This window comes from Drosophila sechellia, chromosome 3R, assembly GCF_004382195.2.
Source record: "Drosophila sechellia strain sech25 chromosome 3R, ASM438219v1, whole genome shotgun sequence".
NCBI lineage: Eukaryota > Metazoa > Arthropoda > Insecta > Diptera > Drosophilidae > Drosophila > Drosophila sechellia.
The window spans coordinates 19,702,885-19,716,946 of record NC_045952.1 but is presented as its reverse complement, the minus strand read 5'-3'; the positions used below and the strand labels follow the sequence as shown (position 1 = coordinate 19,716,946).

At 43.7% G+C, this 14,062-nt stretch overlaps 1 protein-coding gene across 2 annotated transcripts; it reads right to left on the bottom strand.

The window, feature by feature from the left end:
- Positions 1–4,511: 4,511 nt before the first annotated feature.
- LOC6607224 (protein hunchback) lies at positions 4,512–11,301 on the bottom strand. 2 transcript variants are annotated; one of them, XM_032722866.1, is made up of 2 exons: positions 7,897–7,946; positions 4,512–7,615 (listed from the first exon to the last, which is right to left on the bottom strand). In XM_032722866.1, the coding sequence occupies exon 2, from the start codon at positions 7,595–7,597 to the stop codon at positions 5,324–5,326; it is 2,274 nt and encodes a 757-aa protein (XP_032578757.1). In that variant the 5' UTR covers positions 7,598–7,615; positions 7,897–7,946; the 3' UTR covers positions 4,512–5,323. The 2 variants fall into 2 exon arrangements, with proteins under 2 accessions (XP_032578757.1, XP_002032008.1); XM_002031972.2 differs by lacking the exon at positions 7,897–7,946 and adding an exon at positions 10,791–11,301 and having other exon boundaries at positions 4,762–7,615.
- Between the last annotated feature and the right edge of the window lie 2,761 nt (positions 11,302–14,062).

The window sequence follows — 14,062 nt, the reverse complement described above, 5'->3', positions numbered from 1 at the left end:
CAAATGGTTCTTTCCATTTTAGTTTTCTATTCGGTTCCTTTTTTTTTTTTTTGCAACCCTCTATGATGAGGTGGTGGTGGTTTGCTATCCGTACCCACCCCGTGTATTCCAATTTCGGGTAGTTTGGGTTTCGATTTTTTGGTTCGTTTTTAAGGAGTGTTTTTTGTGTGTGATATTTTTATTGGTGGTAATCGCATTTTTTGCGTGAAATTTCCTCTATTCGGATTGTGTAATAGGCGTTGCTTTGACTTTTTGGCCACGATTTGATTGGTTTTGATGGCTCGATTAGGGAGGGTTACCATCACTTTCAATGGGGAAATTATCAATAAAAAATTGCATATAGGGTCTCCTTCGAATGCATATGAGCTATGTTATATAATGTCTTTTTTTGCAGTTCCTTTCATAAAGCTTAAGAAAACCTACATATGCTGTAGGTTCGATTGAGTCAGTAACTTAATAATTAGAATTATCAGGCGCTATAACTAATATGAATTAGAGTCTGCCCCCTGATTGAATCTTTCACTTTACCCTTCCAGAACTTGGGACTCTCCCAGGCATCTATGATTTCACTGTTGACTTGACCATGGCATCTGGTGGATGTGTTTCGAGGGCAAACAGAAAGTAAAGGATGCCAAAATCGGGAATTCAATCCACTGGCCCGCACCAAAGGCGGCATTGTTTGTAGCAAACTGACCAAACGAGTCCAGCGGCTGGACTTTCTATAGTGCAAATATGGTATGTGGCAGGGTGCAGGACTCCCAGGACACGCGTAGCGTATCTGTGCAACCCCCACACTCGCACACACACACACACACACACACACACACACACACAGTGAGGCACACGCTGTTGTCAATTTCCTTCTTTTTTCGGTCTCTTCATAACGGATGCTGGACATTATCGATGAAGTGGAATGGGAGTGGGAATGGAACTCTGGATGGTATTTGGTATAGGGCATTGGGTAGCCGGAGTCCGCTTGCATATATTTTTAACCTTTTGTTGTTTTTCGTTAACTAAAGTGCCATCAGGGGCAGATGTTTTTTCCATCCCAGTCGGAGTTTTTCTCCTATATATCTCCTCGTGTATTTTCTTTTTTTTTTTTGTTACCCATCCATTTACATGCGGAGTGGACACATTTTGTTTGCCGAACTGTAAAAATTGTTTTGTTACTTTCGCTGTTTGCTGTCGCGAGTTTTCCTTAGTTATCCGCTTTGTTTATTTCCCTATGGAACGGTGGGTCCTTCATGGATCTCATTCATGGTATCTATTCAGTGTACAGGATAAACCCCACCACCACCACCATCATCAACATCATTATTATCTTATGGATGTGCTTTAATTTTCTACAGTTTTGCATATTCATCAAGCGATTCACTGCAATTAGTTTTGGTTTTTGCCTTTGAATTGCATTCGGAATTTTGTGGCTGAGTGGAATTGTTGTCGACTAGGATGATTAACTATCATGGTGGGCATACATAATGGCAGTTGAATAGATATTTAAGTTGGTGTTTCAGGGTTTTAATGTTTTAAATGTGAATAGAACGAAAGTCATCATGTTTTAAGGTACTTTCCTTACTCAGATACATTTGTATCTGAATATTTTGTAATCAAGCAACACTTATATTAATATTAAATAATTTTCTTATTATATCACTTGCTTATAAATTTCTTAATTTCAAATTGAATAATAGTATCTTTAAGATACTCGCCACATGGCAAACTCATAAATTGGCCGACTGCCAAAACTCAGATGGTCAGCACATCCTTGGTGCTCGTTAGCGGCGTTGACCACTTAAGGATTCGCTACACCCACCTCAATCTCGCAGGACGAACGCTGGCCGGTCAGCTGTTGGACGAGGTGAAAGGATGGTCTCCCACTCCCTCGCTGCCATTTCAGGCACAATTCCAGGGATTGCTGTTTACAGAAATAAATTATCGGGGGTTCAACAAATCCTTAAGGTGACTCGCACATGACGTCACGCTTGAGACGTCGAAAGGATCGCCGCTCATAATTAACCCACACACAGATGCTGGCCCGGGTCCCTTGATCCGGGTACCCGACTGATCCGATCCCTTCCCATTCCTGGCGATTTTCATAATTAAAATGCGTAAAGTTGTGGAAAAAAGTAGCTGGCGAGTTTCGATCCCTGCATGTGGGCGCCGGCTTTTACTGATGCAATCAACAGCTCATCAAAGGATGCTGACTTGGCGGGGGTGGATTGCTAATCATGGGATCGCATCGGATCCTGCATGTGGCCATTGGACACCCCGGACGCCGTCTAATCAACCAAACACCCACAACATGTCGCCCTCTTACCCCCCGAGTAATACATATATATATATTTTTGGGTGAGTGGAAACCCTTGTTAACCCCTTTCCCCTTTTCAATATTTGCTATTTTGGTTTTCGGTTATTTTTGGTGGCAGCGCTGCTAAAAATGGACACCATATCGTGCACCGTTGGCACCAAAAACTCAATCCGTAACCCACACCAAATCCGTATCGCATCCCCATCCCAAAATGGCGAAGTCGAAGGTGGTGGTTAAACATAAATACCCTATTTATGGCGTTGCTTAGCCCTGTGGGATATGTGTAGATGTGAGCAAACGGCTATTATTTATATATACACTGAGAGAAAATTTATGAAATTAATTTTGAATTACATACTGTAGATTACAGCCCTTTTTAGCTGAGTATTAAAGAAATAATCTCATTTCCATCAATACTACAAAACTTAAGCATTCTATCGTTTCCTAAAATATGTTTAAGATAAAAAATCGCATGATTAGTAAATCGTTTAATATAATAACTAACTAACTAGAAAGTTTTGTTCTTATTTCCAAGTGCACATAATTCTCTAGACTAAGCTGGCTTTTATAATTGCCGATAGAGTTGGGGCAGTGGTAAAAGCCCAAATTATGTACTGTGAAAGTGTGCCAAACGCGTGTCCTGCTGATCAATCAGAGTTGGGGGAGTCAAAAGGTGAGTCAATAGCTGGGAAAGGAGGATGGCGAGAGCAGCTGCATCCAGGACATAGGAGAAGGGACCCGGTGTCCTAACAGGACCAAAATTACACCTTTCAAATGGTCAGCAGGCCGGGCAATTGAACTATTTGAAGAACTCCCAGGCCACAAAGTGTCCAGGACTCTCCACCTACTCTTCTGCATTTTTGTTTTTTTCTTTTTTTTTGTCTATTCGCAAACAATGACGGGCAGCAGGAAGAAGAAAGATGCTACAAAGCCACAAGCTGAGATAAGAGCCGACGAACAAAACCAGAAACTAGGGATCGTTAGCTCAGATGAGGACAATGCGGCTGGGACTCCTTCGTCCTCGATAAACATCTTTCGCTTGCGGCGGCCACAAGCCAAGAGTTCATCCGGTACAAAGGGCAAATTGCCAACTTAACTTCGCTCAAATGAGCAAGGATGTGCAGATCCTTCTGGCTACTGAGACTTTAATCTAAGGGGATATGCAAAATCTAATTTGTGATAAGATCAGAGGCTTTAAACCATCATCGCTCACCCTTGACTCCCAACGAAATTACTTTCAGCCATAAATATCAATTATTGGAATGATTTAATGAGGAAAAACGACATTTAAACGAAATTTACATGGAATTAATATCAAGAGAAGTGCATTCCTACAACCACCAATCAGATGCAGCCCGGAGAAAACTATTTTTATAGAACTGACTTTCCCACTCGAGCACCGAAAATCGAAGGAATTTCCCCTTATCCACGCGCCATTTGGCTGAAGTGCGTTCGACGCATGCGCGCCAACCCCAAAATATTCCAAGGATCGATCCCAAGTGATCCCGGATGGCAGAAGGAGACGCCTTGCTGCGTCATCTTCCTGCCACTCCTCCTCCTCTGGTTCCTCCAGCGCGTGCTCATGAGTTTTTCATTATTATATAATGCCCCTCTTATATGCAATGCGAATTGTGCGTTTTCACGCAAAACGTCAATAATCCATCAAAATTCGTTGCATTGAAATATGTAGGAAGAAAGCAGGAGATTCTCCAATTTGTTGGGTTGCGCCCGCACACAAATTCTGTTTTGTATATTATTCCTTTTCATCTAACAACTTGGGTATTTAGCACATGATGGAGCAGTTCTTCAATTGAAAAGAATATACATAAATACTTACTCACAATTTTCCGAATATATTCAGTTGCTTTTTTTGGTGAGGGTGATCGCTTGCGATAAATCATGTTTAAAGATCGCGTGTTGACAGTTCCATTGGTCAGTTCTTGGCCATATGGTTGGAACAGGGATATATTATAATATGCTAAGGTTCTGTTAAAGAAAGATGAAGAAATCCACAGGATATGAATGAGTGTTCATAAAAAATAAAAGAAAATATAATAATAATCAAAGTTAAAGAAATCCCCAGGTTATTACTGAGTTTTCATAGCATATAGAGAAAACACCGCATATAATAATAATATCTTCATCTTTATTATGTTATTGCATAAAAACATTTCGTGGGCAAATATCTTAGACTAGTTTAATTTACTTAAAATGGGATTTATCAAGGATTACACTGGGCTCACATCCTAAGTCTCGAAATTCGATTCATGACCTCGACCTAAATTTTATGGGGTAAATACTAATTTTGATCCGTTGCTCAGATTTCGCGCATCTTAGCTACTCATTAAAAATCTCTAAATTTGTACTTCTTCTTTCGTCAGTTTCAGTTGCATCGAAAATATTGTCATTATTGCCAAAGGTTAACAACAAAAAATAAAGGGAAAAACTTGTATAAATTATATTGAATAAATTGTATTTATTTGATTTGATTTCGTTCGATTCGAATTCGCTTTCAACTAACAAAATACTGAGAGAATATCAGAGAAAGAACTGAGTGTTATGCGCATATATGAATATGTAGGTTAAATAAGACTAAGTAATTATTTTAGAAGACATACTCATTATGTATATGTTATAAACTATATTTTATTAATTTGACTTTGGACTGTTGGTATTGTTTGGTTGTTTCGCTTGACTCCACTTACAAATTAGATTTAACTTAGGCTTATGTTTCTCCATGCATTTATGATAGTTTTTAAACCGTTTTCAGGGTTTTTAGTCGATTTCGAAAATACAAGAGTGTAAAGAGACAGAGTGAAAGGTGGCTACAGTTCGATACAGTTAGGATAGTTAGATAAACTTAGGTCTAGAATTAGCGGCTTAATTGGCTTATGTACAATTTTCGACAACAAAATAATGTTTGGAAAACTTATGCTACGAATATATACAATTCTGGACAACGATTATGTGATAATAGTGATAAATAATAATAACAAGGTGATGGTGATGGGGAACTTAGGAGTGAGCATTCCTGGCCATGTGGACGAAGAGGCCGACGGGTCCGTCGCACTTCTCGCCGCACATGTTGCACTTGAACACATCGTCGCAGCTGTGGTAGCCCATGTGGATGGTGTAGAGCACGGCGTCCTTGAAGAAGATATCACAGTACTTGCACTCGTAGATGGCACCCGCCGCCGCCGGAGTTCCGGATGGAGGAGCTGCAACCGCTGAGGTGGTACCATTGCTGCTGGAATTGCTGCTGCTGTTGCCGTTGCTGTTGCTGCTGGCATTGGAGCTATTACCCGAGCTGGACGCCGTCGAACTGGCACTGGTATTGGCCTGCGGCACATGGGCCGTCTCCATCGACTCATCCGCCGAACTGGTGCCCGAGCAGTGTTCCTCAGGCATGGGTTTGCGTCCGGCAATGGGCGAGGATGCAGTGGGCATGGGTGTGCTGGGTACTTTCAATTGCTCGGGAGAGGTCATGGCCTCCGATCGCAGTTGTAGCAGGGTGTCCAGCTTGAGGACGCGTCCCTTGCGCCTCGAGGCATTCGAGCTGCTCATCAGCGGCGTGGCCTCCTCCTCCACCTTGAGATTCATGGCCAGCGGCTGCTGCGGTTGTTGCTGCTGCTCATCCTCCTTCACCGGCGTTCCTTGGGAGAGATCCATGGCGGAGTCCACCGACTTGCGCTCGTACTCATCGTCCTGGTCCTCCTCTTCATTGTCGCTCTGCTGCTGGTTCTGTTGCTGCAGTTGCTCTCGCATTCTTGGCGACAATTGGGCCAAGACGGCGGCCTGTTGCTGAGCGGCCAGCATCTGGAGATTGAGGTTCCAGTAGGGGAAGAAGGCCATGTTGCGGTTCTGCTGCAGCAGACTGGCCAAAGGAGGCAGAAGATTGGCTGGACTGGGCAAGCTGGGCGTCTGTTCCACGCTGGCCACACTCTTGGCAGGAGAGGCGGGCAGCGGTAGCACTGGAGATGCCGCCGGAGGAGCCGAGTTGCTTTGAACCAGAGGGAATCCTTGCAGGGCGGCACTCAGATGAGATGTGGCGACTGGCTGAGCTGGCTGGGATTGCTGTTGCTGCGGAGCGACAGCTGCCACATTTGACTTCCGGCTGCCGCTGCCACTTCCTCCACTAGCAATCGGTCCACCATTCTTGCTCTTCGGACCACGACGCGTGCCGTAGACATCGATGACCAGCGATGGATTCGGGGTGCCATCCTCGTCCAAAACCATGCCGGGCTTGTGGCCATACTTGCGCAGATGCAGCTTGAAGCTGTGGCAATACTTGGTGGCGTAATCACAGTCCGCACAACGGTACTGATACACGGAACTGTGCGACTTGCGGTGCGAGTTCAGCATGGATTTGTTGACACACGTGTAGCTGCATTTGTCGCACTGGAAGGGCTTTTGGTTCTTGTGCTTCCGGATATGGTATTCCAAGTGGTGCTTGAACTCGGTGACGAACGGGCACTTCGGGCACTGCAGGATCTTGTCCGGTTTCATGTGGGTGCGGGTGTGTGCCCAGAAGTCCACCTTGGTGATGGCCACCACGCCGCAAGTCTTGCACTTGTAGTTCTTCATCTTGCCGTGCGAATTGTAGATGGGCATACGGATGTTGGTATCATCGTCCTCGGACTCGGCCATGTACTTCATGTCCTCGCTGGAGTTCGACATCTGATCGTGCTCCTTCTCCGGCTCAATATTCGACTGGCTTGACTTGGCCGGCGACTTGGGCGGTGTGACATCCATGGGTGGTGTTAGTGCCTGCAACTTCTCGCTGCTGCCAGTGGCAACTGCAACGGGCGCAATTGTGGAGGCGGATGTGGGCGTGGGCTGTGGACTGGGTCGCAGATTGCCGCCATAGAAGTGCTGCATGGGATTGGGCAGACCGGGTGGCGTCAGCGGATTGAATCCACCCATCAGATGGTGATGGTGATGATGTTGCTGCTGGGCTGCCTGGAAATGCTGCTGGTACTGCTGCTGCTGCAGCAACTGTTGCTGCAAGTTGGCATCGTAGTGCTGCAGGCTGTTCTGATCGTTTTGGCTGGGTGAAGGGGTCATGGCGCACAGGGTATCCATGGGCTGCTGCTGATGCTGCTGCTGCTGCTTGAGGAACTGTTCCAGGTGATTGGTCGAGGGAATGGGCGATTGGCGCGGACTGCTGGCCACGCTATTCCCGTCGAGATGATGACCCGGCTCCTGTTTGATATTGGCCGCGAACATGCTGTTGTACCAGGCGTTGTGCTGCTCGTAGTTGGTCGTGGCTGTCGTCTCCCAGTTCTGCATCTTGGCGGCTCTAGACGGCTGTAATGGATAAGAAAACAGAGAGAGTGGGGTTAGTGGGCATATTCATTCATTCATTCATTCACTGCGCCTGCGTCGAGTTTTTTCCTCTTTTTTCCGCTTGTTTTTCATTTTATTTTTCCTCGCTTTTCTTTTTTTTCTCTTTTTTTGGTGTGCTTGCGGCACCACCCCTAACAAAAAATACGCCAGGGGTGGCTAGGCGGCACCCACCCCCTGACGGGGATTTGAGTGATTTTGTGTACAAAATGGAGACACTGGGTAATATGGCTACAATATCCTACCGTTTCGTGGCCGCTCAGTGCGTATGATTGCGATTGTATCGAAGTATATTCCAAATTTGTCGGGATTTTCGTAAGGATTTGCAAGGATATTGATGCTGTGTTGTCGCTGTGGTAACAAACTCGTGACTGACTGAACAATTGCAACAGGCATTAGTTTATATATCGCTCAGGTAGACGGACGCACGCGTCAAGGGATTAGATGGGCAGAGGTGACGGGAAGTCAGGTACAGGTCGCGGATCGGCCGGGAATCGAGGATCGCGGATTGAGGATTGCGCTCTTGATCCATTCTGGATTAGAGCAGAACCAAAAAATTATGCGCACTTGGATTTGGATGATCCGGGAGCTTAGCGGATGGCCAGCTTAGCAGCGAGCTGCGAATTTTCCACTGGTTTTCTACGGGGATTACGTTGGGCAGGAGTCGACAGCAGGAGTAGGCAGCTAGCGAGGGCAGTTTCGTAGTTAATAATAAAAAGTAAAAAAGGATTGCGCGGGACTAAACTAAATTAACGGATCAAAATTGCTTACACCTGCGGGAAAACTGCAAGGACCAACTAAACTATGTGCATAATATGTGCAGTATAATTATTACACACCCATCTGAAAAACATTTTCCTGACAACAATTTTCCGCCAGACATTTCACTTTGATTTGCGTAGTTCTTCTAATAATTCTCGCATTAAAATTTCTTGTTGCCTCTATTTTTTTCCATTTCCAATTTCACGCTGAAAAATTGTGCAGTTGCTGCATTTTTGGCTAATTGTTTGTGCTTTCAAGTAAATATTATTAAAAACGCAAAACGAGAAAAAGGGGCATTTACGGAATATTATTTAGGGGAGGAGGATGGTGCTCTGTGCTATCTGGCAGCTAAACTATCTACAATACTTAGGCATAATTGATGGTTCAGGAAACAGAAAGTGCACACAAAATGAAGCTTAGCATATTTATTTAAATTCGCTTTTGTGGATATTTTTAAAGAAAGCCAAAATTAATTGCTCTGCGATTGTGTGTGATGTGTGTGTGTAAGTGTGTGTGTGCGCACTATGAAACAAAGAGAATTTTCGCCTTTCGTCTGGGCTTTTTTGTGCCATGCCCAACAACAGCAACAACAGCAACAAAAGCCAAACTAAAGGCCAAGTGTAAAATTAATATTACGCCGGTCAGGAGGGGCGTGGGCCAAGGGGGCAGGGGGGACCATGCAGTGGGGGGCTGGTGGGGTGGTGTGGCCACAACGAGTGCAGCCAGGCAACCGAAACTGCAAAAGTAAACTAAACATGTGCTAGTCGTTTTTGGTGCCCCCCCCCCCCACACACAGCAACACCGTCTCCTTTTTACCCCTCTAAAAATATCATGAAAATGGCAAAAATGGAAAAATTCGCAAACGCAGAAAATGCGCCACACAAAAAATGTTTTTGTTGAAAAATCCGTACAAAAAGCAAGCCAAGAGCAGGATATGCCTTTGCTATATAAAATATATGTACATACGTATGTATGTATGTACATATGTGCAGTTGCACCCGTTATGTTGTTGGCTTAGAACAACTTGTTGTTTTTTGGAGCTGCATTTGGTTAGGGCAAACTGCACTGCTGCTGACTGAAGTGATTCAATGTCATTTGCGGTTTATAAATATATCCCGTATAATATGTGCATATTTATTTTTATGCTCCTAACAAAGCCCCATTTGTTTGAATTGCGCTCGGTTCTTTTTGTCGGCAAACATTAAAACTGTCGGATGACAATCAATTCTGCAAAAGATCGTGCCATGATGAATTCCCCAACATCATCCTAAAAAAACAACGCCAACGAGCGTCACATAGGTGTATTCATTATATTTGAAATGCATTTTGGCAAGTGCCGAACTATTTGCCATTAAAAAATTGCCACGTTGACTTTGAATTATAGTTCGATGTCTAAATTTAAATTATTAAAAAAGAAAAGTCGAAAATGCATTTGCCGAAAGAAGAGCGAAAAGAAATGCTAAAAATTGAAGGGGTTATTTGGGGGGCAGGAAGGCGAAAAAAAAAAAAACATGAAAGTCGACATGTAAACAAATAAAATTAGCTGTCAGCCGTAGAGGGGGGCGTGGCCAGGGGCGGTGTTTAGGAGGAGTGAATGAGGAGGGGGGGTCGGTTGGGGGTTGCATATACGCTGCAGTTCTGGGCAAAAACAGAACGAGCGGGCAAAAAACAAGTTCACCCGAAGATCGGCCAAAAGCCAGACAGATTTTAAAATATTGTTTTAGAATTTTTGCCGTTTGCATTTTTAGCAAATGATTTACCACACTCTGTGTGGTTGTGTGTGTGTGTGTGTGTGATCTCTTGTTTGTGTTTCTAAGGTTAGACAGAAAAAGAAGCACTCGATTACAAACAACAAGAAGAGAAGGCAGAAGTGCAGAAACTAGAAGAAAGTTGAGTACTTGGGATTAAAGGTGATTATAACAGAGAATAAGCAAAATGCTTATCAGTCATCAGATTAGCCTGAATAAATAATGTAAAATACTCTAAGCATAGTACTTATTAGCATATAAACGAACTTTTAAAATCCGTTTCTTTTGACAGACAGCTATTTCGAAAGTATTTCACATGATGGATTATAATTAAACCACTAATTCGAATTTATATCGAATATATTCTATAAAAAACAGATTTCGTTTCAATTCAAAACTAAATTAAAATTTACAGAGCGAATGTGTAAATCCTCACAAAAACTGTGTATATTACTGGATACCCCAACATTTTGGCATTTGCTCCCGCAAAACCTATTTGTAATTCTTGTTTATTTGTTTATCCGCGGAAAGCTTTTGCGAATTTCTACCTCGCATGTGTTTTTTACGATTTATTGGAGGTCGAATGCAGTGTATAACTAGGATATTGGATGGTACGCCCACTTACTTACCTTGGGGACAGTCCAAGTGCAATTCTCCTGGAGAATTTGGAAACGGGAACCGGGAGCAGGAGCAGGAGCACGGAAGTTTACGCTTTTCGCTCGCGGACTCTCTCTTTCCCACTCTCTCGCTTGACCGCGACACGGTTACCGTTAGACCAACACGCACAGTGCGTGCGAGGGGGAGCGGCGATGTGGGGGCTCCTTGCTCTTCGTTTTTGTCTATTTTTTGGGCCTCGCTTTTTAGCTTGCTTTTGTGCTTTCTTTTTCGCGGAATTCGCGCATGTGCGGGATGTGGTCTTTGCCAAAAAATAAGTTTTCGGTTCAAGAGTCTTTTTGCAATTGGTTTTCTTTTAGCACAAACACGAAGTTTAGTTGTATTTATTGGCAATATTTGTTTTGATAGCAGTTACGTTTCGTCCTTTGGATGTTTGGTTATTTTTGTGTTTCAGTGGCTGCCTGTCAATGCTAGCGACTTTCGTTTTCGGGACTCGGAGCACAACTGACCAAACTGGCGCTCAGCGGGCTCTTCTAATAGCTGAAAATCTCCTCACTGCTCCTCACAGCGATGCACTCGCCAAAAAAGAACTCAAATCTAAAATCTCAATGCAAAGCAAAAACAAATGCCAGAAGTGCAACAACACAAAGGCGTACGAGAGCCGTTACACGGAGAAGCAGAAACCGAAATGAGAGAGCAGGCGGAGAGCATTAGCATCAACGTAACGACGAAACTCACTCAAAACGGATACGGATGCTAGCTGTAAATCTGAGTGACTTTCCCCATCCCCAAAAGCAATAACCAAACAGCATCCCCTTCGTGGCGTTCGCTCTTTCACTCACTCACCCACTCACTCTCTCGCTCTGACTCGCTCATTTTATCCTTTTGCATTTTCTGGCGCTGCATTTTGGCCGAATGCAGCTGCCTTTCTGGCTCTTTGCCGTTTTTTGGCATCTCCGCTTCACTATTGATTATTGATTTCTGGCCCAAAAGTGAGAGAGCGGAAATGGGGGGGGGGATGGGGGGCGCCTTCGCCAATTGTTTTTTGGGCAACTTTAAGCCCAGACACATTAACAACTTAGCCAACTGCAATTTGGCCGATGGAGGTTTGGGCCGAGGAGACTTCTTGTTGCTTTAACACATTTTCCTGTTGCTGTGCGTGTTAACTTAATTTGGGCAAAGCTTTGCCACAATTAGCATCCGAAATTCCAAATCTCCTTAAGGAAGTTTGTGCATAATGGGTGTATTCCACCTTTTTAAGCTAATTTCGGAAAATGTATCATTGCTAGCTTGACAAGGATTATAGTTAGCAATAGATGCTTTTCATCTATAGTATCATTTGGTTTTGACCATTTATTTTCCCAAGCAGAATATTCGCTTTAAGAATGATAAATTAGGTGCGATTTTGAAATTTTTTTAAATAGGTTTAATTGGAAATTTTGTACTAGCGAATAACTAGTGGGGCTAAATGTCAGTATAGTTAATTCGTAAAAATCTATTTATCTATACAATACAAAACGATAACTTATTATTTGTATGGAACAGTGTTTTTCCAAAGAAAACATGCATACAAATTCATAATTACGTTCGGAATTAATGTGCCTCCGGCTATTTTATTCAATCTCCTGTTTATGTGGAATATTTTGGGTAAAACTAAAGTGGAACGGGGAGAAATTAGGTCGTTGGCGGGGGGTGGGGAAAATGTAAAAGCAATATTTACAAAACAACAGAGCAAACAAAACACCGCCGGAATGCAAATTACACAAGTTGCTGCTCTCTCACATAACCAGAGGAATGTATGTGCCAAAAGGACGACTCGGGACAGGTAGTACCGGAGGTAGACCTGCCATTGACGTTGACATGGCAAACCGGATTACGAATGCGAACTGCAACCGGACTTAGCGGAGAAAGGATTAAAGGACGCGAAGCTACCTGATCGGCCCGCCCAGTTCATTAATCCGCGCATCCGAAGAAGTGCGACTGGAACTAGAGTGATGTGGATTTAAAAGCGATTTAAAAGTTGGCCAGCCGTACCTCTTCGCACAGGACATAATCCAACATTACGCAGTACGCAGGATCACGCAGGATCAGCGCCGCTGATCCGGAGGATCCAGTTAGTCCCGAGCGATTAGCGTTCCCTGATCAGCCCGATTAGCGTCGCTTAGGCGGGCGGGTGCTGTGTGGATCCTACCCGGTTACGTTTGGAAAGTTATGTAAAGTTGAAGTTAAGGACATAACAAATAGTCCCAAGGATCGTCACGCTTGACCTTTTAATTGATGAGCTGTGATATACCTATCCGGTGATCGGGACAAACACAAACATGCTGATGATCATGATCGTCTAATTTCCGAAAGTCCATGCCACGCATGCAAATGATCCTTATCCTTAACCTTTGGCCTGCGGCTGTCTCAACAGAAGTTCCTTCGAGGGGTAGATTGGGCAGATCAACAGGGCGGATCCGCACATCTTTATCTCCTGATCTGCGCATCTCCCAGATGATATGCAAATGTATCTGTAAGATGTGCAGCCAAGCGCTTGGGATTTTGTGGTCGACCGATTCGCCCCTCGAGGGAGTATCTCATTAAGATCTATCTTTTTTTTGTGTTTTGATTTGGCGCACTCTTCTGCTGACCTTTGTCCTGCGGCCTGTTGAGATATCACCTTGAGTTCGTAAGCTGATTTCATGCCAAGGATGATTTGCCATTTTACTTCAGTTTTTTTCTTTTGCTTCTGAAGGGGATTCTCTTTTTTGGCTGCTTTGGTTTGGTTTGTGTGGTTATTGTACGGCGATTTTGCTCTTTGATCTTAAGTGCAAATTGGTTTTGCCACACAATTACTTAGATTTATGCGCTACTGTTGGCTAGAGTGCACTTCGAGAGTAGTTTCATACTTAAAGGTATTGGAAGCTGATTAAAAAAGTATAAAAAAGTAAGAATGTAAGAATATTGCTGTATCGAGTCAATTGATGATGTCAGTTTGTTTTCAAACATGTTGAATTTGTTATTTTAGGATAGTTTGAAACGAGAGTAAATGTTCGATTCATAATACCAATCGCTAATATATGACTAGCATGTTCTGCACAGCGGTTTACTCTCTAACAAAACCAAACAATTCACCAAAAAGTCCTGTGGTCCTTAGGTAGCAAAAAACACTTGCAAATCTCTGCCACATTCGCTGGCGGATTTTGCACACTTCTACGGCATGTCGAAACCCTTAGGAAGCCGCAAAAATTAACATTTCGCATAAATCAGATGCGAAAAGTGCTCGCGAGTTACGCCCACGAAA